This window comes from Neodiprion lecontei, chromosome 1 (assembly GCF_021901455.1).
Source record: "Neodiprion lecontei isolate iyNeoLeco1 chromosome 1, iyNeoLeco1.1, whole genome shotgun sequence".
NCBI lineage: Eukaryota > Metazoa > Arthropoda > Insecta > Hymenoptera > Diprionidae > Neodiprion > Neodiprion lecontei.
The window spans coordinates 37,088,356-37,112,431 of NC_060260.1; the positions used below are offsets into that span (position 1 = coordinate 37,088,356).

Genomic DNA, 24,076 nt, shown 5'->3' on the forward strand with positions numbered 1-24,076 from the left:
ATGCTACTTGTCGATGATTTCCCAGACCAAGTGTATGATTTTTTTTTTACAGAAATTGATAAATTGATTAGAAATAAAGGGGGGAAAAAGATATTCCTATCTGTTGTCTGACGAAACATACTCGCATTATTGTTAGCAAATTTGTGATCGACTCGTTGATTCAGGATACGTAAAGTTTGTGTTACTCGTAAAAGTAAATTATTTTCAAGCAATTTGGTTCAACAAAAGTATAGGTATACTAGCCAGAAACCCGTAATGCGAGTGCAGAAATATTTTTTAGTGTCATGTATAGAAACCTTCGAACTCTGACCGAATGTCTCACATATTCAACCCCGTGCTTCTAAGCGTTTATTCTAGATACAAATTTACATTCAATACTTCGCTATTTTCGCCTCCTTTTGATTAATAAACATGCTTAAGTTACCAATTAATTGATAGAGATAATAAATTTTGCATTATTATTATTATTATTATTATTATTATTATTGTTGTTGTTGTTATTATTATTGTTGTTGTTTTGCTGTTGTTGTTGTCATTATTATTATTATTATTATTATTATTATTATTATATTTTAATAACAAAATCAATTGGTAATTGAATGAATTACCCAATTACGATACCCTTAGTCTTTCCTCCAATTCTAAAATAGAAAGAGAAGAAATTATAGTTTTCATCGTCTTAAGAATAAAGTATGTAGCATACAGACTACGTTAAACTATAAAAAAAAAAAATGTATCAATTCACTAATCTCTGCTATTAACTAGACCATGAAAACATTCGATCTGCAAGCTGATGGATGTAAAAGAAATTCCGAATTGTCAACATTCAATCTGGTCCGAATTTTCTGATGGGACACTGTCAAAAACGGCACATTTTCCATTACCTGCTAGAGGCGTTTTCAAGCAATGCATACCGTACAGAGTACCCGCCATACGGTAACAGTATATTACAATATAAGAAACAAGAAACGAAACAAAAAGATACACCTAAATTCTACTTTAATCGGAAGATATTCAGTCTTTTATTTTATTTCGCACCATTCACTTTACAATATACATAAAAGCTTCAACAACAATTTCAGTCATAATTTGATTCGCTAATTTCGATAGCTTGAGACCATATGACCTTTGAATACTTCACCGGACAGTTTACATCCATAGTGCGAGAGGTGCTAAGGTTTTAAATAAAAGCCAAAGTCTAAAAGTCGTACTTGCTGTAAACCGTTGAAAACATTCATAGAAATTATAATTCGAAAATCAAATTTTCACTCAATCAAAATTATCCTTCTATACAACATTCATTTAAATTGAACTTTGAAAACTCTAAAGTCAAAAGCTCTTTGACTGTACATGAAAAATAACAAAAATCTGCGGATACTTCCCATCCAAATCTTTCCCATTGTCAATAATCAAATTTAAAGTTTGGCTTCATTCACAAGCTGTTAAAAAAAAAATAAAATGCATTTCCAGAGATTTTTGTTTGGCAATAGTTACAAAGCACTTTCAAAATTTATTAATTTAAATAAATAATCAATCTATTCCAGATTCTGTATTATTTATTTTTAGAAATTCAGTCTGAATGAATTAAAATATTGATAATCGCTGATGCTTTTTGATCCGATAAATTACTATCTTCAAAAATAAAATCACGGTTTTATAAGATTGTTTAATGTGTTCAAGAAAAAGGCTAATAAACACTTCTAACAACCATATTTGGGAGAGGTACAATATACAACAATCTGATAAAATTCATAACAATCCCGGGTACATAGTTCGCATTGTGTTGAAAAAATTTTGCAAAACAAAATTACATTGGATCGGTCGAGAATTCTATCATCGCAGGACCTGTGTTAATCTAACAGTCAACGACCATTACTTTGTGCCGATTAATTATATCATAATAAAAAACTTGAGCCTTGTAACTGGACATTTTCAATCAAAACGTTTAAGTAATAATGAACTTAAATTTACCCATCAAAGTTGAACTCATAATCTTTTGTAACAGTTTTAATTAAATTGATACATGATTTCTACATTGGAAATGTATAAGAATACTGTACAAGTATCCTTCAAGTGTTTAGTATCAAAATTAAATTTAAGAAACTGATACAAAGTGAGCCAACTTATCGATTATCAGAAATATTGAAGAACAGATGGAACTTATTAATCTATCGGTGGTATGTCATTTTTTCTTCAACTGGTTGCCAGTATTTTTTAGACAATCAATCGTGTCACACGTTAACACAACAATTTTCAGACTTATCCAAGCTTGCATTGTTTGAATGAATTCTATTGGCAACTATGAGATTATTAAGAAATATATATATCAATATATTATATGGTAAAACATATAGTCACCTATAAAATCTAAAGTCAGTTTTAATTATAAGTAACAGTTTGGACCAAATGCAATGATATTTTTGCTTTTTTGCTTTTAGTGCATAAAATTATCACTAAAAATGTTTTACTTCATCATCCTCTGATTATATAGGTATTTTAGGGAATATTTACAGAAAATACCTTTTTCAAATACCACATTCAATCAAGAGACTTGACTAATCACCGTTATTCTTTAATATAGCCAATCTTTACAGTTCTTTTAATTTTCTGAATGTATTGCGACTGAACAGTACCTGCAGTTGTGGAAAAAAAAATACATAAATAAAAACTATCAGTATGCAAAAAAATAAGCATTCAATGAAACTGATGAATGTTTTCCGTCAACTCTATTTCTATATTTCGAAAATAATGAAATTATCGACGTAACTCTACATTTATCGTAACTATGCAATGTATTTGTCAATTGTTTCTCATTTTACTGTGCTTCTTTTATAATCAATATTATAGTATAGAGAGATTACATAATGCCAAGGAAAGTGAGACTTCATTTTGAAACTCAAACGTGATCTATTAAAAGGGATTGCAGTCTATTAAGAATTGTCAAGAAATTTGACAGCCACGATAGAAATTCATTGCATCCTAAAAACGTGAATATAATAACATAGTTATACATATTCATGTATATAGATACTTAAATAAAACAATTTCGATTAACTTTTTAATTATTTGTTCAATCGCACATCAATCAGACAATGTCGAGCGTTTATTAAAGAACTTGACTGTAAATCTATGTGCTCACCGCAGAAGAAGACTTAAGAGGATTCTAGGTTGTCGTTAACAGCATTCAACGACTCTAAAAGTGATGCCTTACTGTCTTCAAAGTCGTAAGAATCTTGATAATTGTTTGTCGAATTATTCAGTGGGGATGATAGGGAAGAGGTTGCTCCCAAAAATATATCATTATCAAAATCAAGGAAATTTTGAGGAGGATTGTATGTCATGAGTTCTCCGCCTCCGTTAAGCTCTGAAATATTAATTAGAACGAATTTTTCAATATCAACCAGGTAAGCGACAATAAAAGGTCAATTATCTTTAGAACAGAAAAAAAATCTTAGTACAACTTTCTAATATTCTGGAGTTATCAGCATACCCATATCATCTCCTTCTCTTTCTCTATGCATCTGCGCATGTGGGTCAAGTTCTGGATTCATTGGGATCCCAAACGACATCGGATCATCGGCACCAAATAACTAGAAAGAATTAGAAAAAATAACAAAAAATGTAAGTGATTATGAGTCGAAGTTGAATGCAGACAATTAAGTATCAGATGTAGGGTTGTCATTTAAAAAATGACTCAAGTATCGATAGATCAAATACAACTGATTTCTTATACATACTCCCAATAGAGCATTGGCGTCAATGCTGTAACCCTCGCCTCGCAGCAATTCTCTCAAGTTATCCAACTCAGACTGCACAGTTTCCACGTGGTTGTCCACTTCGTCCCTGAAGACAATTTTTTATTGTGAAAAACAAAAACCAAATATACACAGTTCTTAAAAATCGACTCAGTTTTTGAAAAAAATAAATGTAGTATACAAACGTATGCTAAAAAAAAAAAAATTAATAATAGGAATATTGTTACTATGACTAAATCTTTTTAAATTTGTAATACATGTAAATATGAATTGTATTTATGGTTTGCTTAATCAATTGACTTGTCCGGAATAATCTAATGATATGTAAAAATTGTCAATTGAAATAAATATTACCGTAATTTTTAAAGAATTTAGAAAAGAGAAGATGTAAAGAGATATCAATTCATTGTAAACAACCCACACTCAGGAATTGGGATCAAAATTATAATCCCTATAACGTTGTTTGAACACCTTGGGGCTGATTTGAACTTACGTAGGTCCTAACCTAATTGGATCATTTAAACAACTCAATGATAAATCGCTAGACGCTGCACTACTTCCTTCTCCGTTGTTATTTGTGATGACTTCTCGATTCTTGATCCAGTTGTCAGCTTCATTACCAGTGGATCTTTCCTGACTCGGTAAATCTTTATAAGCTTCATCATCACTAACATCTTCGTTATCGTTCTCAATTGTATCAGGAATCAGCAGTATCTCGTCCAGTTTCTGTAATTTTTCTGTAGGTGATACATTATCCACGATTCGGTCATCTTCTGCACTGCCAACGCTGTCGATATCCAAGTCAAGGTCAAAATCGGTTGAGGACTTCATATTTGCAGCCATTGCGGCTAGTTTAGAACTCCGAACTACAGCCAATGGAACGGGTTTCATGTTCCTCTTAATTTCGACTGGTAAAGTTTTCTCAGGCGGAGGACTACTGGAAGTCGTCGCAGGCACTTCAAGATACAGCGTTTCTTCCCTAAAAACCGAGACAGCCTCGCTTGATAGCTGGTCTTGATTTTTATATTGATCTCGATTTACTTAGCTTAATACTGTCTCTCTCTCAATCACTCTCTCACTCTCTCACTCTCTTACTCTCTCACTCACTCTCTCTCTCTGTCTCTCTGTTTTTTTCTATCCATACTCTCAGACATGCAAATTTTATGCTGGTAGCCAGAGATAACAGCCAAAAATGTTAATATAAAACAAAGACATCAAAATAAAATTATATAATCGGGCAATAAATATTTCATCGAAAGGTTTGAAGCCCTAATACATTTACAGAATTATGGGCATAAAACCAAACTGCATTACCTTGTTTCAAATAAGTTCAGCACATTTACCTGCTAACTGAGGCTTCAACTCGGCCTTAGGCACGACTACAAATACGAATATTAACACTGTTGAAGGCAGAAATTTGCAGAATTAGTAACTATGTCAATAAGGAATCATAAATTTAATAGAAAAATTTATGTATCGTACATATAATGTAGCAGTGCCTAAGGAAAGAAAGAATAAATAAGAAACGAGATTAAAGTTAGTAACGTCAACGTAATATAAGACAAAAAGAAAATCACTATCTTGCAACTTTAGAATGAATTAAGTATGTTTTACTTCATTATGGTTCACTAAATTTTATTCAACTTTCAAGTTGCGAAATAACGTTTTTTCTAATAATGATTCATTAAGTTAAGTTGACGAACTGTGACTTGATAATAAAAACGGTTTTCATTCACACAAATTGTCTACGTTTGCGCCATCGTTACTCCCCGATTTAGCATGCTGGATTAAATATATTTTGAAGACATAGATTTGCGCTTTTGAAAGTTCAATTTGCACAATTACAAGGCTTTAGGAATCTACCTTACATAGTAGTAAGAGTTACGAATTTAATAATCATTGGTAATGCTTTGATTTGGAATGTATAACAACTAAGAATGTACTAAATAGTGTGTATTGTTTAAATCAAAGCTTATAAGAAGACAATATCAAGCCATCCACTCAAGTTTCGTCGAAAAGAAATGATCAAGAATTTTCCAAAGTTACAGAATAATCGATTAGCTTAATTTCTTTCAATGTTTCAAGAATTGTTACATCAAAATCAAAACTGTGTCATAGTTTCGAATATTCTTCAAATTCTATAACTTTGCCAGAAATTCCAGGTCGGACAATCGATCTTTTTCTTCAGATTGTTGTCTTATAAAAATCCACGACGAATTGCCGAATGTATTAAAATTTCCTAAGCTCAATCTAAGACATGATATTCATGAGTCTACCATCCATTCCGTTCGTGTTTTACAAATCCACCAACATTTACTTGTTTACGATAATATCCAGCACACTATCAGCCTGGCATGTTAAGTAACCGCAGATCTGGTCTGTTTTGAAATTGAATAACGCAGCATAACTTGAGATTTCTAAGTATTTGGTTCAAAAAATATCATCTCGCAAAAATTCCATGCAAAATAAGATGAAAGTTATATATTTTCCAATGTAACTGTATGAAAATCGAAAACAAGCCTTATCGAAAATTTCGGATTGGAAATGTTTCAATTGAATTTTCATTTCTTCTGCGCAAGAAAAAGAAACAGGAAAAGAAAGATAGAACGATATTTGCAAGCATGACAAATCTCGGACACCAACACCAAACTCAATCACAGGAGAAATATGAATAACCTGGTATTTTCGCCCTGTTCCAGCGGCGGAATCAGAATTTTGACGGGCACCTTGTTTTTCCTCCTGGCAGCGTTCAAAACGCAGTCATTTCTTATACATAATAATATCCACAAATCACGAATTGCAATAAACAATATATACCTTCAATTGATTAAATAAAAACAACAAATTCCTTGCCAAAAATTGATTAGACTTATGCAAGGAATGGTAATAGATTTATTAATGCATTAGTATTTCACAGAACAATAATTCAGTCGACAATCATCACATTCGAATCAGAATTTCATGAACACCGTTTGAAGCATTACTTCAACAGCCTCCAAAAGAAAAAAGTATTGCAATATTGTTGAATGAAACCCTCATGCCCAATGAAAATTGAATTAATGCATAGATGTATGATATTGAAATTTGTTAAAAACAAATTACTATCACACTTACGGCTTCTTCCCTTTACTGCCGCGATTCTTTTTGCAACCAACATCTTGTTGATCGCTGTTCAAATGCACATCTTCCGTTCTGTGGATGGGACTGGGGGACGTAGTGAACTGTATATTGTCTTCATTTGGAGAAGATGCGCCACGGGGGTCAGGACTTTGGACTGAAGGGCTGGCGCCATGCTCTAAAATTCTGTAATTAATCAAGTATTAGTAATCAGAAAAATATCCTTGGCAGCACAATCAATTTAAAACGGCGACATACTCTGCAACAATATATTCTGGCTCTAACTCTTGTTCGGTTGGATCTAGCTCGTGTATAACTGGACCTGTAGGCGATGTGTTGACCTAGAAGAGAAAATGTTATTTGACGAAAAAGTTTCGGAAGTCACTTAGAAACTTGATTCTAGTTTTTCCCAGACACTACTTGTCCCAGCTGCTAAGGTAAGTATCGTAAGTCATGGATTCAAATCTTTCATCAGATCATCCTACCTTAACATTTGACATTTTGCTTTGTTTGGCTCTCTGACGATTGGGATCATCGATCATCAGAGGATATCGCCTTTTGACGGAAAGACCTCCTGCTCCTCCGTTCCTCGATGGTTGAACAAGTGTGACCAAGAAGTGGATCAGTTTGTTGACAATCTGTTGCTGCTTGATGTGCTTCTGCCTGAGCATTGCCAGCTCTCTCCACAGAGCTTCATTCTCTCGTTTCATCGTGCCCAACCTAGAGTCGAGGTGTTCCTGTCGACCACGCATGCTTCTTACTTCCGTCAACATTTTGTTCATAAGTTCTGGTTTTATTATGGGTTGCGCCGTATCTTGACTTTTGCTGGACGCTATCTGCAATTATCAGGTTCCAAAATTTGCAATGACTTAGCGGCTAGTGTACGATGTTAAAGGTTTGATATTTTCAATAGAATTTGAGTGTAACACATTTCTCAAGATATCGCCCAAGAATTGAACATGTACTTGTTAGATTAAAAACAGTGACATGACTTTAGATCAACAATGAAAACTTTTGAAAAATGAATATGGAAAAAAACAAAACTATTACTTTTCGTTTGATATGCTCCAAGAGGCAAGGATGTCCTTTACAGAAATACTGATGTGCAAATTCCATTTCATCCTTGTCACACTTCAACCCTCCTAATTCAACGGATACTTTCTTGTGAAATCCATCTGTAAAAGTGCGCAAGCAACGTAGTGTTGAATTTAAAAATTTTTACATCATCGAATACTGTTTATTTTGAAAAAAATGTCACTTTCAGAGAAGTTGAAATTCTGTTTGAAATGTTTATTCACTAATAATAAATACGTACACATGTTAAGCTGCCGGACAAAACTTGCCATGTTGTTATGCTTGTAATAATGAGGCAGTAACTCTCGAGCAAACTGTGCCTGGTTGCGGATAAAAAAACTTGTTCCACTCTGTAATCACGCCAAAAGAGAATAAATTGATTGACATTTTTATGTTGTTGAAGTTCGGTGTCGAACTGGAGCAATTTCACACAGGACTTGTGGTATTATAAATTTCAAAGCTTATTTGTGATAAAATGGCATGCAACTTTTGGAATCAGCAAGATCGTCTCATCAATATCAATAAGATTCTAAAATGTAAAATGGACTGCGCATACGATTCGAACACAATGAGAAATTTTCTTTTTGTTTCTTCAAATGAATCAAAATTTAACTTGAATTACTATTTCATGGAAAAAGTAATTTACAGTAACATAATTCACTTTCACCAGTCCAAACCATGCATAAATTTTACATAAGCAATGCGAAGTCAGGTCCAGAAGGCTTTGATCTGACGTACAAGTGCTTTTTCCTGTAGCGACTTTGTGAGTAACTTTCCTTACAAATACTGATAAAAGGAATGTAATTTGCTTCCCCTAATGAAATTTTGACGAAACTTTTGGTAAGCTGAATTACACGATATGACTCATTGATATAAAAAGGTATGTCCACAAACTTTTTCTATTGATCAAACTTATGCATGTGTAAATTGAAAGACACTGAAATGTATTGATTGTATCTGCAGAAGTTACATAAGTCATTTATTCTTTCTTATATTCTTTACGAGCTATGCTATTGGTGCAATCGTCACATAACATGTATTTTTTGCAATAATTACCTAACGAACGATTATGGAAAAAAATACGTGCAAAATATTGGTGGTAAAAATTATTTTGGGCCTGTATGTGTGTCAGTCAATGCAATAATGAACAGATTTCAAAAAATAATCATCAATCTAATTTATATAACCAGTGATACCAGGTGAGAAATTTCCAATACTTTAGAATCGAAGTCCGTATTCACTCCAGATTCCAAAATGCAAGACGAGATTCAAAGCTGAAGTTAAAATGAAATGAACCAAAATATTCTATTCGGCACAAAGTTGTTGTAATTGTGTGTGCTTTGATTTTGTCAAAAAATAAAACCTGTCTGCATGGAAGAGCAAATATTGACGTATGTACCTATTCCAAACATCACGGTTAAATGACAACAGGTTTGAAATTGGGCAAGAATTCACTAAAGTTTTGATTTCACTTTTTAAATTTTTTCTTCTCTTTTTCTTCTTCACTTCTTTTTTCTCAGTGAAATTAACATGCTAAGCATGAGTTCCAATTTCGCAATGAGATACTGTTAAAAGGCTTTGGAATATAGAAAAAAATGGAATAATTTCATTCTGCGCAAAATGCAGGAATGTATGTCAATAGGCGTAAATTAAAAATGTTACATCATTTTGTTTAAACACGATTATAGACTCTTATATGGTCAATGAGGCGGATCATTCAAAAATTTCCATAATCAAATTCTGTACCAACTTGTCGGTGTGCGTGTGTATGTACGTACGATAAGTTGGTTCACATCATTGATGGAAGAGCGTACATTCGGAAACGTCAAATGCCGCCAAATTGTACGCAGTAACGAAGATCATGCTATTGCTAATGATATTTTATAAAACTTCGCGTACAACATAACTGAAGATTCGTAGTGTGTGATCAAACTTTCCGATAATTCTATACCTGGACGGATAATTAGGAATATGAAAAACTTACGGGTGCCCAGCAAATAAGGTCGTCGGTTTCTGGATCCTCGACAAGTTTCCATAACTTGCCTAGAAACGCTGGAACGCTGGCACCAAGTTCCGTAATCGTGTGCATATTTCGTCTTATATTAAAACCTCAATAAACACGAACTGCTACTGTAACTCTGAAGATTCTTGCAAGACAGTCCCAATTCACGATTCACAATAATGGCCGATGATGTTATTCTGCTACAGCCTACGGCCATGGAACACGAATCGCGAGAGGATAGGCGAAAACAAAATGGATGTCGCATAAGCGCGGCGTTTATTTAAAATTGAATCATTCTCTTGCGCACGCCGACCGAATGCCGACTGTGAATTTTATCATCTTACGATACTTGCGTGGAATTATTTTTAAATAATATAACTTACGGCGATACAAGGGTCGACGTAATGATATTTGTCATGATCATTGAAACTCTGATGTCTGAAGCAAATAATTATTCAAAAGGTTCGCGGATTTTTACTTTAACTTAATATTTAATGTTATAACTGAGCGAAGTTTTATTATTCATTATTACGCTAGACGTGCAGAAGGTTGTATGATTGTTTTATTCATAAATTTTTTACAGCCTCAATTTCAATGTATACAACGCTGATATATTATAATCATTCTATCAATTCTTACATCACATACAGCTGATTCAGCCTGCTGATCCTCTTTCCGTTACGTAAAACGGGTTGCCTTCGCTAAGGCGCGAGTCCGAAAATTATTCTCTACCAAAATCTTGCAAACTTGCGCTCTTCTTTCATTTTTTTCCAACGTGCTTTGAGTCTGTTCAACATTTTTCCACAGTTCACTTTATCCAAATTTTACTCATCGTAGAAAAATACAGAGAAGTCGTAAGGCTTTGCTGACAAAATGTAGAGCCTATACTAAAATAATGAATATACACTAAATTTTATCAAGATCACTTTCTACGAACATATGTCTCTCCAATTTTTTTCTCAAGATTTTCACCTCACAGACTTAATTTTACTGATATTGATAAATTTGCAAAGAAAAATGTCGCCAAGTTCAAACCTGCGTGGGTATTATCGTACATGCACTGCCTAATGGCACCATTGAGAAAAACATATCGTCACAGTGAAGTGGATTATTCTTAACAGAGTTCAGTGAAATTCCTTTGACGGAAAGACTGTAGAGTTCGCACGGCGAGAAATAGTCATATTGCTAAGGTTAAACAGCCACAACCACATCTATAACCCGCGAACAGTTATTCGGTAATATGCGGGTACCGTGAATAAAATTTTAGAGCCTGCAAGCCCACACGCTCGCCCAGCATCATCCGAACCCGTCGAAGAGCCTGAGAAGTATAAACGTCGCGTCGTTAATGACCGTGCGTCCTTCCTGATTTCCAGCCGATTTTCAACGGGCTTGCGCGCTCAAATGGGCCTTATATCCACAATCATACGACAGCCCCGATCACCCCCCATGTTGTATATACCTACCTACCTGTATTACGCGTTTCATGTAAATACACGAGTGGACGAATACGGTCAAAGGAAATTCTATAAAGCTATGACGACTCGGGAGAATTTTTCTTCCCGATTTGGCCACGGCAATGTTGGCTTTACAAAGACTAAGACATTTCTCATCAAACCATGCACTGAATCGGTACATTACGAAAATGTAATTAAAACAATTTGTAAATAATTAAAGAATTTTTAGCGCAAAACGATGAAAACTTGGTAATGTCAAAGATAGTAATTTGTAACGCTGTTACGCAATCTCAACCGATAATTACGGCGGATCTCTCTTTGTACCGTAACTTACCGACACGCAATTATGAGGGCTTTATATGCTCAAACCACAGCTTTAAGATCTATATCGATCTAGATACAGATACCATCTCTGACTTTAATTCTTAACTTTGCATTTTCAATTTCAACCCGATTTCAAGTATAACCAACGTGATTCCATTAGCGAATCAGATTAGTTAATAACACCATTGTGAAACCAAACCTTGAAAATCGATTGAAATAACCTATTATATTTAATAAATGTGTATTTAAATTAAAGTGTTATGTAATAGGAATTATTTCAATGACGCATAGTGATAATTGGCACGACCCACAACAACATAATTCTAGATCGAAGGAGACATCAATACGAGTAGATCATCGAAGTTCGTGAACCTGGACACCGCAAGGTTTGTAAATCAAGCTTAAGTCGAAAATCACGCAGTGAATCGAAGATTCTTCGCGACGTTCTTCGCAGAACGTACCAATGCCCAAAAATAAATTCTCATTGATTTAGTATGAGCTTAAAATTTTTGAATAAGCAATTGTACGAGAAATTCTATGCAAAATATTTTTCATCGAGATGACATTATAATCAGATGCCCAACGAGAATTTATCGAAGTTGAAAAAAAGTTTGCATCTTTAAACATGTACTTTGAACACATTGCTGTACCATGTATAATACCGTTATCTTTATTTAAATATTGAAATTATTAATTAGGAATTTGAAAAAAGTCGAATAATTCCTTCGTCATGATCAACTGAGATCGTGGAGCGCATTTTACAATTACAATATCCCATTACAACTGAAGCGTAACAGAGAGACTCGTTGTTTTCCGGTTGAAATATGAGTATAGGAAATACATATTATCTCTACAATCATCCGACATAGAATTCGCGGTTCAGTACACTCCTGCTTTAATGCCCATAATAAAAACAGCAACCCATATAATACGACCGTTCCGAAGCCCACCATAGGTACAAATATGAATGAAACGAGCCCGCATAATCTGTAACACAACAGTTATGGGTCAAAACGAAGACGTGGGAATCTATTTCATATGAAACTTTAATGGCGATTTAATAGGTGGGGGTTCTGCGGCGGGTCCACTCGCGGTTTCATGGTCGCGAAAGTTATAATAAGGGTTACAGAATCCAGTGAGACATTTGCTTGATAGTTGTCACCGAGCTAGGAACAGTGTTTCAACTAGGCACTTGGACTCGAATAGTTTTTTCGTCATAAAAACTTCCCCTTCGTTTTCGTTCATTTTGCAAAAGAAATTTTTTACGCAATATTCCAATGCTCGAGACGGTAATTTTTACGGTTATATTTACTCGTCAATTAAACGCTTCGCACTAACGTCAAACGAGATGGCCACTATTTTTTTAATCGTTAACTATCGGGATAGCAAAACTGCAATAGCTTATCACCGTGTTTTTTCAGTCATGGAAAATCGCTCTTCTCTTCGGCCTGACTTTGGGCCTGGCTACCGGAAAACCGACCGACTCTTTTCACCGGAGGAAAAATGTCGAGAGTGCGTTAATCAGCAACGAACTTGATGATCGGACGAGCAATTCATCACGAAATTTACGATTCGGTGATCAGGAGCGGTACAGAGAAGGTCGACTCTCCGAGGCAGAGTTTTCATCCTACAACATTAAAGATCCCAACGTACGTACAATGTGCAAATTCTACGTTAAAACCGATTCGCCGAATAATTATCGCTCAAAACTATGGAACATTAATATTGGATTAAATCTGCGATGCAGGGACCTGGAACCTACGCCTTTGGCTACGACAACGTCGTCGATGCAGAAGGTAACGAACAATTTCGCAACGAAGAAAAGCTTCGGAATGGAACGGTGCTCGGGGAATACGGCTACACCGATTACAAGAGCAAAAGAATCGTCCGTGTCACTTATTCGTCGGATATAAGAGGCTACAGGTATGAATTTCTGAATAATAGAAACCGCATTATTACGGCCACTATCGGAATTTTATTATTTTCGAATTCAAATTCTTAAATAAAAATTGGCTTTGCTGGAATAAAAGCGTGTTTGAATAAAAATAATTGTTACGGTAATTTGGTACAGGGCTTACAATTTTTTAACTTGCGGAAGGTTGATCGAGCTTGATCGAGCTTATTTTCATGCACCGAAAAGTAAATCTAGTGAAATTTTCGTTCGACTTTTATTAATATCGTTTGCGAAAGCGATAATTTCAAATAATGTACTGTGCATAAAACGGAAATTGAGAGAGTGCTTTAATTTTCCAGCTGTTTTTAGAAAACTGGGTAACGCGTACCCGAATCCCGCGTATTGTATCAATTATCAATGGCATATAATATGCTGTTGAACGTCTCGTAAATCAAAAGGAATTAAAATTTTCAGAGCGAAGACGGAAGTGCTACCTCTGGACGACATTTATTAATTATTATCCGCGTTCATGACGCGCTGTAATGAGAAGAATACTGCTCGAAGATACAGCGTAGAGGTGATTTTAGTCCGTTACGATATGTATAATAAATTAACGATTTCGTATGCCATTACTCAGCTGTCATATAATCGAAAATCTTTACGTGACTCCAATATGGTATAATAGATACTGTCTTTGCGTATAATGGGTTTTGAATCATCGGAGTTCTCGGTTCGACCCGCAACCCACGTAAAAATAAGAATCGAACGTGTTTTATGACTTCGTTAGCATAACGATACAGAGTATGAAATTATCCTAACTATATCATGCAACGTTTGTTGCTTCGCGTCAAAAACCGTCTAAATTACAGTATCGTCGGACAACTCAAATATTGATATTAAGCATATAAAGGAAGGCAAACAATGAACAATTATGGTGAGGCTCTTGAAATACGCGTATGTCACCGAGAAACTAAATGCAAATATAATATTTGTTTATATAATATTTGCTGTCACTCATACCCACACGTAACACAAGTGTTAAAGACGTGGTGAAAATTTTTTTGTCCTGTAAATATCTATTTTTAGATTTTTCCAGTAAAAACTACAGCGAAGTCTCGGATTTTTCAAAGTAACTACATATAATCATTCAAACACATTCTTTGTTGTTTTTGAATTTTCTATGCATTCGTTCCCCGTATAATTTCATGATGAGCAATCCAATTTTACTTCATTTTTATACAAATCTCTGTACCCATGAACATCAGAGAAAGATATTACGTAGAGCAGAGCTTGTCTTTGGAGAAGTTCAACTGAATTACCTACAGAAATTTACGCCAGGTTTCAACGCCTCTATTTATTACACATCCCTAAAAAATTTAATATAATAGGTATAGGTATGCATGTTCACGTAATTATTATCTGAAATTATTATCGAATAAATTTATGATAAGACGTAAACCGATGTGCATTTTGTTTTATTTTTCTGCCTGTAACAAAATGGAGTACCGTCAATGACAGGGTTTACGGTTAACGCCGTTAGGTCGTTCTTCAAGTCCGTTGCGGTTGTAAATTTTTATGATAATAAATTATCATCGGTCTCAATTCTGCGATAATCTTACGAGCTGATTTCCTCGCAAGAAAAAAAAAAATACAAACCCAGTGATCTGCGACGTAAGAAAAATCAGCGCAGAATTGGACAAGTGAGCGAGAAATACCAAGCTGAAATTAATTGTACAATGTTTTGTCGAGAACCAACGCGCTGCTCAAGGCTTGACCAACGTCAATTGGGATCAGAAATATCGAGTAACGTCGGCACGGACGAAATCCGGAGCAAAAGCCCCCCTGAAATACCGGGAAAACGTGCGTAACAGGGGTGAAAAACGATGGAGAGAGTGCAGCAGAGGTCAGAAATCGCCCCTAATTCCATCAGGGGTGAAATGAACAGTCGTCTGAGCCTCCAGTTGAATCAGGGGGCCTTTTACAGCCGAAGAAAGCGCGAGAATTTCAGCGACAGATCACCGACGACGGGGGAGTCGACGGAAGTCGAAGACGACGAGCCCGAGGACGATTACACCGACGAACAATTGAACAACTCTAAGGATCCAGGCCCTACTCAAAGACCCATGATTTGCGGCCTTTGCCATTTGGCACCGGATGTTGCTGGTGTTGCCGGCGTTTCCACAAACCCGGGACCAATGCTCACGTGCACCCAGGGCCATCTTCTTTGTCAGCAGTGTCTTCACCGTTATACGATTTGTTCCGGTTCGTGTAAATAATTTAGTCTCACATTTCTTCACCTTCTATATTTGATAACATGAGTATTCGTGGCGATGAATTACCTCTCCGGAGAGAACGGATTTTCTTCTTAAATAAGTACAGTTGTAGCATTCTCTTGAGCTTTCTACTATTATACGTAGTATACTTGAGGATGCAATTTTCAATTTTTAGGGGAGGGGGGTCATTGGTAGGCTAAATGCAGAATTTAAACCAGGGGGTCGGATTATCATGTTATTTCACTTTTCACATTTCCCACCATCCAAGCATGCTAATCAGAATGCATTCTGATGATGAATTAATATAATAATCTCGAGCCAGATTCTGCAATAGCTTCGAGCGCCATGTTAAATTTATGATGGAATTCGTATTTGTCGAATAACTCGCCCGTTTTCAACTTTTGACTATAAGAAATGGTCATAACTGAACTTGGAAGATATTTAATACTCTAGAACTTTGGTCGTAACAATGTTTTGTCCATACGATCGATGTTTACCGACTTGAAACATAAATTCAAGATGGCGGCCGAAGTTGCTGCAGAATCTGGTAAAAATTCTGGTTTTAGACTAACAATGGACCCCCTCAAATGGTTGGCAAAAGAGAATAGCGGTATCGAAAAATTGCAAATTCAGGTGTCCTTTGTTGTACAAAGCGACTGGACTAACTACCTTTTGTGAAATTTTCAAGTGTAAAAGGGAAGTGGATGCGCTAGCGAATCAATTTCCTATATATCATATTGTTAGACATAGGCTGTGTGGTGTGCGGAGCAGATCTTTACGCGTCGACGGCAAGCTGCTATCGAATAACGCGTCAGACGAACGTGCGATCATCGTCGGGCGATCCCCGGGGGGTCCAGGTGATCCGGAAGTCGACGCGATCGTCCGCACCGGGCGATGAGGCGGAATATCAGTCGAAGAATCGGTCTCGAAATTTCAACGAGATTGGGAGAACGGGGCCAGCAATTCTTGGAAGCAATTCGCGCTGCACAACGGGATATAATTCCGGATGGGAGGGAGATTCGGGAGACGTGGGTCAGCCCTTGGCCAACGTCGGTTTTTCGCGACTTCACCCTCGCCAACAGCGAAGTTGTTGCAGCATGGCGAGAGGCGGCGACGCTGATCTGGAGCCGGAAGTTCGTCAGAGAATCGGGAGCTTCCCCGGGGATACAGGCAACGGAACCGTCGCCCTGATTCACACCGAGTGTTCCCGAAGGCCCATCAGGTGCCCAAGACTAGACTGCGCCGTCAACGTCGCGTTTTCCGCCCTTACGCATCACTTCCTCTTCGATCATCCCGAGGTTCCGATCCTGAGCGTTGAACCTGAAGCCAAAAGCACCCTCATCGTCAGCTTCGCCTCTCTGTCCTGCGACTCGAGTCGCTGTCTTGCCTTGCTTTTAGTTTCCGGTAAACTGACGTAAGTTTCTTCTACGTAATTTTCTATGGACATTGGACATGGTTTCTGTTGATTAAAATCAATCCCCTAGCTCTTATGGTCATCGACCGATATCCCTGTAATCAATGGTTTCCTTCTTTTTTCCTTGGCAATACCACAAGAGGTGCAGCGGCCAGATTATTCAACGGAAGTCAGATCCAGCCGAGGTACCGCAACAGGCTTCCGCTTCCGGTTTTGGCCGCGCGACTCCATTGGTCGAGTCAAAATCCTTGCGAGGACGACGGAAACTCTCACGGCGAGGAGCAAAGTCAGGGCGATATCGTAATCGCTTGGGTTGCCGGTCTGGATGTAGGGGATGCAACGACTGGCACTTTGCGATGCAGTATTCAAGTATTATTATCGCACAGAAAATCAAAAATTGTCTATTCATTTTATTCGTCAATTTTAACATCATCGAAGGAACGGAAACGCGTTATTCAATTTCCCCTTATTCTTATTTCATTTCAAAATATAAGACTTGTCGCCAAAACAAAATTAAACTGGAAATTCTCACGTCCAACGATGTATCTCTCCATCATCTTCTTCGCTGTCTGACTTTTTTTCATCTAATGTTTATATATATATACACACATTAGATGAAAAAAAGATATATAATATATATGTACCTACCAATAATCGTTTTGTAAACTTTCAAGGTAGTCGACGGTAACGACGACGGTGGTCTGCGATCGTTGACCTATACGGGGCCCGTAAATTCCCTGCGAACAGCGCAACGTCCACGGGAAGTTTTCGCGACCGGTGACTGCGTAATTTTGCACCAAGGCTTCATCGACCACATTACATCCGGCTCCACCAGCCTCAATGTAAACGTGACCGTGCACTGATCGAAAATGAAAGCACATCGGGCCCATAAAAACGACGGCTCATTTGTATCGTCCCATGTATTAGAAGAGATCATTTGATGATTAGAAAGTATACATAAAATAAATAAACAAATAAATTATCACAAAACACATCGCTATAATAGTAACATTGCTATATATTTCTAACTCCCAGTGGGATAGTACGTAAATGTTTCATAACGTTATATCATTAATATTAATAATAATAATAATAATAATAATAATATTATTATCATTATCAAGGTGGACGAACGTAAACGCAGATTTCAGATTTTCGAATAATCCTCCGAATAATTAATGATATATTATATAATAACTTTTTTTTCCATATTTTTTTGCTTTGCAATACAACGGCTGTCAAAATAATCAATATGTATAATGTGTATATGTATACAAATATATACATATATCTATATATGTATATACATACATGTATATATCTATACACACGCACACTGTATATATGTGTATATAAAAAAAGTGTAAGAATACAACAATAACGTATAATTAATTTAGTGGGGTTTATAGATTTGAAAAAAAATTTTCCCCACTAAATATAATTAATCATTTGATATAATTATAATTAATATTTATTATCATTAATTAACGTTGAATTATAGGCTAGTCATTGCAGGGGGACGAGCGTATGCCTTGGGAATAAAACCATACTTGCGAGTTTTCGGTGCATACGCCCACAGCCATCCATCCACAGTCTGATTAGCTAGATCTGCATAAATCCAGTCAGCTCTTCTCACTGAGAGGTCGTCCGGTGCTTGTGCTTTATAATCGTAAAGAACCACTAGTTCTGTGCCACTCGTTTCGTCGCGGAAATCTCTAACATCCTTCTGCTGCAACGGTTCGCTACCAGTTACATTCGCGTTGCCTGTTCCTGTTTTGAATATCAATAAAAAAAATTGACAAGTAAGTTCATTAACAAACTCTGGAATAAAATTAGAAGTGACGTTAATTCAAAAATAATAAAGTAAAGACGAACCTAAATTGTGAGGATCTGTCAAGTTGTTGGCATGGAGAATATGTCCAGGGTAGACAAAACCTGACGGTACAAAGCCTTCGTTGCCATCACAATGTCGAAGTACCCAAAACCAGTCTGGATCATCACGGTTTAGAACGGTGACAAACTCGCCTCGTTCAACGCTCACATCGTTTTCGTCGCGTGCCACAAATGTGTACAGTACTATATATCTTCCTGCTGATGGATCCTAAGTTTTATATGTACACATACATTTATTTGATATCATGAGTTCACACAGGCAAGGACACGGTACAACCTGTCGATGAATTCCTCAAAATAAAATTATTAGAGAATTATTCCTTTTAATTCTCAAGCAATGCTCGGTCAAAAATCACACTGTACGAGCCCTGATAAAAAAAACTTCGAAGTTTCTTATCACTTTAGTCTTTTCAAACCTTAACAGTTCAATTCCCAATCAAGAATTATGGGACCATTGAAATGGAAAAGCCTCGAAGTCTCTTCATTCGAGAGATTCATCATTCAGGTGCAGTGGTCACTTTATATCAAAAGTAACATTTCAAAAATATTTTACTATACCTTGAAGAACGGGTGCACATCTGGCTGCGAAGATGTACTCTGCAGAGAGTTTTGAGATTGAGCAACATTGCATCTATTTATGGTAGCATCCGTTGTGGTAATATTGTGTCGAATATAGCTATCGCTGTCAGAAGTGGATCCGGTATCTGTTTGCTGTATCTCGTGCAGAATTTGAGATCGAGAAATGTTCGGTGAATCAATATCGTTTTCATTGGAACGAGGGAGTTTTTTCTTGACATTATTTAAGGTTGCAAGCGTCGACTCAGCCAGCTGTGACGCGTAAGGGGCACAGTAAGAGTGCGGCACAAATCCCTCCATTCGAGTATCTGCCGCAATGACATAGACCCAGTCGTTCTCTCTGTACAAAATATTCACCACCTATAACACATTGCAAATGTTACTTATGATTTCTTGGGGTAAAAAAATTGGTGCACATTTGCGACAATATCGATTCCATATTACATTCAAGTTCAGTGTACAACACTTGTCTCGCCTAAACATACCTTAACTCTGGAGTCATTCTTTGAGAAGAAAATAAGGGTTCTAAATTAAAAAATTATCACAGAGAAACACTAACCTGACCCCGCTTGACTTGAAGCTCGTCGTCCACGCAGGGTGTGAAATCATGAACGATCACCATTTTGCTGTCCGGCGAAAGTCCGTTCTCCTTTTCGATTCCAACTCTGACTAGCGTCTCGATACTTGCACTCCCCGTTATTCTTCCTGGAGGCAGAGGGACTCTGGCCCCAAGTCCAACCCCCCCGGGTCCTCCACCGCCTCCATCTTTCTCCAAACTAAAGTTATGAGTCCCAGCTGAAAGACATTTAAAATTAAAATCCCAGTGTCGGCGTGTGCGAATTTTAGGATTCAATTTTGTTGTGCGAGTAAATTTTACATTGTGGTGAGAAGAAGAAAAGGACTGTTTGTATAGAGAAAATAGTCCAAAAAAGCAGTTTAGCAGAGTTGCCAATGTTTTGCGGTATTGTTTCAACAATATTTCTGCTACCTCTTTCAACTCTCGCAAATTACGTACGTTTCTTTTTTTTCCCACGGCGTATACGGACTGGGCACAAAAAAGCCATCCTTCAGTGGGCCCAGGTTCCTTTTCACATTTTCATTAATTACTGAGTCTGTTTGCGATCATTTTGAAATAAGATCGGATTGAGAAGTTCCCCTCGATATTCCGGAGGCCAGTTTCGCCCCCGATTTCGTGATTCTGCGAAATACCGAACCAGCCGTATTTCGCAAATGGATCAAGAATAGAGAAGTCACTCCGGAATCGTACCGCGGAGGATGAATTTCAAACGCGACAGAGTTCACGCACCTGCTGTGCATTAAATCCTAATGGGAAGTTGGCTCAACGGACGCAAGAGTCGGTCCCAAAATCAATTCCGGAGTGGGGATGAGGGCCCTTCCACAGTGGCGATCCCTCGGACCCCTTGTTCTTGGGATCAGCCGGGCCTACCGAATCGCAACCGGTAAGAACTTTCGCGATTCGTCGATAAGGCAGGTACCTGCAGGTCGCGACGCAGCACGCGGGCCTTTGTCATTTCATGTGGGTAGATACCGTGATGTGTGAACCAGGAGCCCGTACACGTAATTGTTTCGTCGGAAAAGAGCAACGCTTCCAGGTATTGCTGGACATAATCTTGCTCGAAAATTTCGTATTCGACACCTCGAAACGACCGTTTCCGAGTACCGGCTAATTGGACTCTAAATTCATTCATAGCTGCGGCATCGGTTTCTACAGTATTAAGTTCACTGGGAGGATGAGTAAGACTCGGAGAACGCATAGATTTTCTGGCCGAGGTTCAAAATTTTATCCCACACACGTGAATACAGCGTGTACGGATTTTCTGTGCGAAGCGGAGCTGTGCATATTATACTTTTGCTTCAGGAATTCCGAACACATGATTTAACCGATTCAAATGATATTTCCAAGGAAATATGAATACGAGGATATATTCTTAGAAAGTTTTTCAATATTCTGTAATTTCCGGTTTTGAAAAATATATAACATCTATATGATTTTTCATTGCTTGATACTACTTTCGACCGTCAGTCGGAAGTTTCGTCATTTTTCAAAATACAGTTCATCTCTATCCTTCAAACTGTATTGACATTCCCTAGTTGTTTCACAAATAGCGAGATAATCTTTCTAAGTGTGAAAATCCAAAGGTTTCAAAAATATCAGTCGATTTGACCGCGAAACGTTGAAAATATCGAAAAATTTCAATTGAATCAATTGTGTGAGAGAAACAGTTAGCTTGACGTAATTAAATGTTTGATTTTCATTCAATTGATTTTCTTGCACATGGTCTAGAATGTTCACATTTGCATCAGTCGATAATTAAATCACATAATTACAACAAAGACGTGCAAATGTTGTCTACTTCTTTTTTATTGGCCGTGGCCTGTGAGATGATAACGTAATTTTTCAATGCGTAAAACTGTCAACGCGAAACTTTACGCATCGCGTGAAATAATCGCTAACTAGCATATTATTATTAATAGACATTAACGAACCAATAAGCTTTGTAAATCAAACATCACAAATATCGTATTTATTTGTAATACATTCGTATTCGGGTTTAAAATACATTTCAAGCCATAACTGCCGCATCGAAAGCTACAGATGTGAAACGAAAATTGAGAGAAGAACTGTAACGATTCAAATAATATCATCTGTTCAACATCATTGTTTACATACGTACGTATGTATAATGTATATACACATACATATACAATCCGTATTCTACGAATGAACCGAACTTATATACAATTATTTTATCAAATAATGTACGTAAAATTGACTGAATTAGGGGTTGCTATTTCAGAATTCGCTGTGACGCAGCCGCGTGAAAAGTACTCGAGGAATTTACCAATTGAAAATAAGTCGTATCTGGGTTGCCTGAAATATTTGGAAATAGCAAAAGCATCATAAATCGTTGAGAAACTTTCGTGTTCTTCACATTTCATTTGTAAAAGAGAAAAGAATTTTCCCAATAAATACAGAAACTTGAATATCCATTATACCGACGTATCTATAATTTATCGTGAAAACTTTCCGCTAATGAAGAAACAATAACACAGGCTTCGTAACACGTGATTATCGAACCTACTTTACTCTTTGAATAAGAATTTTTTTTTGTTTTTTAACGCCAAGCCAAGGAAAAAAAAAAAAAACAATCCGAAGAAACAAATGCTGGTCAGAGCCGATTCTGAAATTAGGTTTTCTTTAATAATTATATAAATATAAATTGTTACGCTATACATATATTTGAAAAATGGTTTATTTCGCGAATGACTTATGTGATTACCCCGTAGTAATATTATATTCACTATACTCGAATATATAGCGCTTTTTATTCATGAAATCGATGTCATTTAAACATGTAATTTGTACGTAATCATTTTTTATATACTCCATACGACGCTGTGGTCGGTTTCGATATTGGATAGAATATAATTCGATTGAAAGCATTATAGATCTCCTGCGATTCTGTTCGAACTAGTAGGAGTGTATAGTACACGTAACTATATGTATGTATGTATGTATATGCTTCAAATGCATCCTAAGCTGAGTAGTAGATAAGGTATACGCATTATTAGTATATGTACTATTGTAATTCATATGTATATATGTATATGTAAACTAGAGGTAAGTATATAATAACTGAGGGTGTATGAAAAACGTAGATTATTACATTCTTTAGTTTAGGTGGGACTCTTATATCATAATATTATCATGTAGCGTACTTTGTCATATGCCAACGAATCTCCATTATACGTAACAGAGTAATGATTGTATGTAGGTACCTATAGTATATTATATATATGAATATTATATATAATATATAATATACTTGCATGTATGTATGTATTTATTTATTATTATCATGTCCCGGGGTTACAGGATAGCTTTGAAAAAATCTCGGTCGGGTTTTTATTGCAAATTAATAATAATAATAATAACAATTATCGTCATTATTATCATTACTTATATACTATTTTAAATCAAGGGTGGAATTTGTCCTGCAATTTTTATCGTCGTTAACATTATTATTATTATTATTATTACTATTATTTATAGCAACAGTTTCAATAGGCTCTACGGTATACAAAGTCGGAGAGAATTATCGTAACGCGCGTTTATCATATGCAGATATATTTATGTATACTCTTTTTTTGAAACGTCGCGTGAAGGTACAGTATCGTTCTTTTTTTTTTTTTTTAATTTTTTTTTTAAATATACTTTTTTGAACATTTTCTAATGACTATTTTCACAGTATCTTATTGTGGTATATTTCGGATGCAA

The 24,076-nt window shown here is 36.3% G+C and overlaps 4 protein-coding genes across 8 annotated transcripts; 2 read left to right on the top strand and 2 right to left on the bottom strand.

Moving 5' to 3' along the window:
• Positions 1-54: 54 nt before the first annotated feature.
• On the bottom strand, positions 55-10,181 carry LOC107225765 (heat shock factor protein). 5 transcript variants are annotated; one of them, XM_046731609.1, is made up of 12 exons: positions 9,931-10,181; positions 8,188-8,296; positions 7,923-8,047; positions 7,358-7,708; positions 7,131-7,213; positions 6,870-7,058; positions 6,432-6,521; positions 4,249-4,734; positions 3,738-3,843; positions 3,491-3,590; positions 3,140-3,364; positions 55-641 (listed from the first exon to the last, which is right to left on the bottom strand). In XM_046731609.1, the coding sequence occupies exons 1-11, from the start codon at positions 10,033-10,035 to the stop codon at positions 3,153-3,155; spliced, it is 1,956 nt and encodes a 651-aa protein (XP_046587565.1). In that variant the 5' UTR covers positions 10,036-10,181; the 3' UTR covers positions 55-641; positions 3,140-3,152. The 5 variants fall into 5 exon arrangements, with proteins under 5 accessions (XP_046587565.1, XP_046587572.1, XP_046587558.1 ...); XM_046731616.1 differs by lacking the exon at positions 55-641 and having other exon boundaries at positions 993-3,364; positions 4,261-4,734; XM_046731602.1 differs by lacking the exon at positions 55-641 and having other exon boundaries at positions 993-3,364.
• Positions 10,182-12,870: 2,689 nt separating this feature from the next.
• LOC107225704 lies at positions 12,871-14,936 on the top strand. The gene is made up of 4 exons (XM_015666253.2): positions 12,871-13,015; positions 13,148-13,375; positions 13,474-13,649; positions 14,095-14,936. Exons 1-4 carry the CDS (start codon positions 13,004-13,006, stop codon positions 14,132-14,134), a joined length of 456 nt encoding a protein of 151 aa, XP_015521739.1. The 5' UTR covers positions 12,871-13,003; the 3' UTR covers positions 14,135-14,936.
• A 1,358-nt stretch (positions 14,937-16,294) lies between these two features.
• Positions 16,295-18,425, top strand: LOC107225638. The gene is made up of 3 exons (XM_046729850.1): positions 16,295-17,307; positions 17,448-17,676; positions 17,982-18,425. The coding sequence occupies exons 1-3, from the start codon at positions 16,991-16,993 to the stop codon at positions 18,168-18,170; spliced, it is 735 nt and encodes a 244-aa protein (XP_046585806.1). The 5' UTR covers positions 16,295-16,990; the 3' UTR covers positions 18,171-18,425.
• On the bottom strand, positions 18,384-21,406 carry LOC107225686 (SH3 domain-containing protein Dlish). Its single transcript, XM_015666231.2, has 5 exons — positions 20,792-21,406; positions 20,336-20,571; positions 19,759-20,136; positions 19,183-19,408; positions 18,384-19,077 (listed from the first exon to the last, which is right to left on the bottom strand). Exons 1-5 carry the CDS (start codon positions 20,838-20,840, stop codon positions 18,803-18,805), a joined length of 1,164 nt encoding a protein of 387 aa, XP_015521717.1. The 5' UTR covers positions 20,841-21,406; the 3' UTR covers positions 18,384-18,802.
• Between the last annotated feature and the right edge of the window lie 2,670 nt (positions 21,407-24,076).

What these genes read in the sequence shown, in the direction of transcription:
- LOC107225765 (XM_046731609.1), bottom strand. Translation starts at nt 10,035, where the DNA reads ATGCACACGATTACGGAACTTGGTGCCAGCGTTCCAGCGTTTCTAGGC. An exon ending in GCAAAATGTCAAATGTTAAG is followed by an intron (nt 7,214 to 7,357) that starts GTAGGATGATCT and finishes TTTCTCTTCTAG; the next exon opens with GTCAACACATCGCCTACAGG. An exon ending in ACGCCAATGCTCTATTGGGA is followed by an intron (nt 3,591 to 3,737) that starts GTATGTATAAGA and finishes AATTCTTTCTAG; the next exon opens with TTATTTGGTGCCGATGATCC.
- LOC107225704 (XM_015666253.2), top strand. An exon ending in ACAACATTAAAGATCCCAAC is followed by an intron (nt 13,376 to 13,473) that starts GTACGTACAATG and finishes TCTGCGATGCAG; the next exon opens with GGACCTGGAACCTACGCCTT. An exon ending in TCGGATATAAGAGGCTACAG is followed by an intron (nt 13,650 to 14,094) that starts GTATGAATTTCT and finishes TAAAATTTTCAG; the next exon opens with AGCGAAGACGGAAGTGCTAC.
- LOC107225638 (XM_046729850.1), top strand. Translation starts at nt 16,991, where the DNA reads ATGGCGAGAGGCGGCGACGCTGATCTGGAGCCGGAAGTTCGTCAGAGA. An exon ending in TTAGTTTCCGGTAAACTGAC is followed by an intron (nt 17,308 to 17,447) that starts GTAAGTTTCTTC and finishes CAATACCACAAG; the next exon opens with AGGTGCAGCGGCCAGATTAT. An exon ending in CTTTGCGATGCAGTATTCAA is followed by an intron (nt 17,677 to 17,981) that starts GTATTATTATCG and finishes TAAACTTTCAAG; the next exon opens with GTAGTCGACGGTAACGACGA.
- LOC107225686 (XM_015666231.2), bottom strand. Translation starts at nt 20,840, where the DNA reads ATGGCTTTTTTGTGCCCAGTCCGTATACGCCGTGGGAAAAAAAAGAAA. An exon ending in CCGTGGGAAAAAAAAGAAAC is followed by an intron (nt 20,572 to 20,791) that starts GTACGTAATTTG and finishes AATGTCTTTCAG; the next exon opens with CTGGGACTCATAACTTTAGT. An exon ending in TTCAAGTCAAGCGGGGTCAG is followed by an intron (nt 20,137 to 20,335) that starts GTTAGTGTTTCT and finishes AATGTGTTATAG; the next exon opens with GTGGTGAATATTTTGTACAG.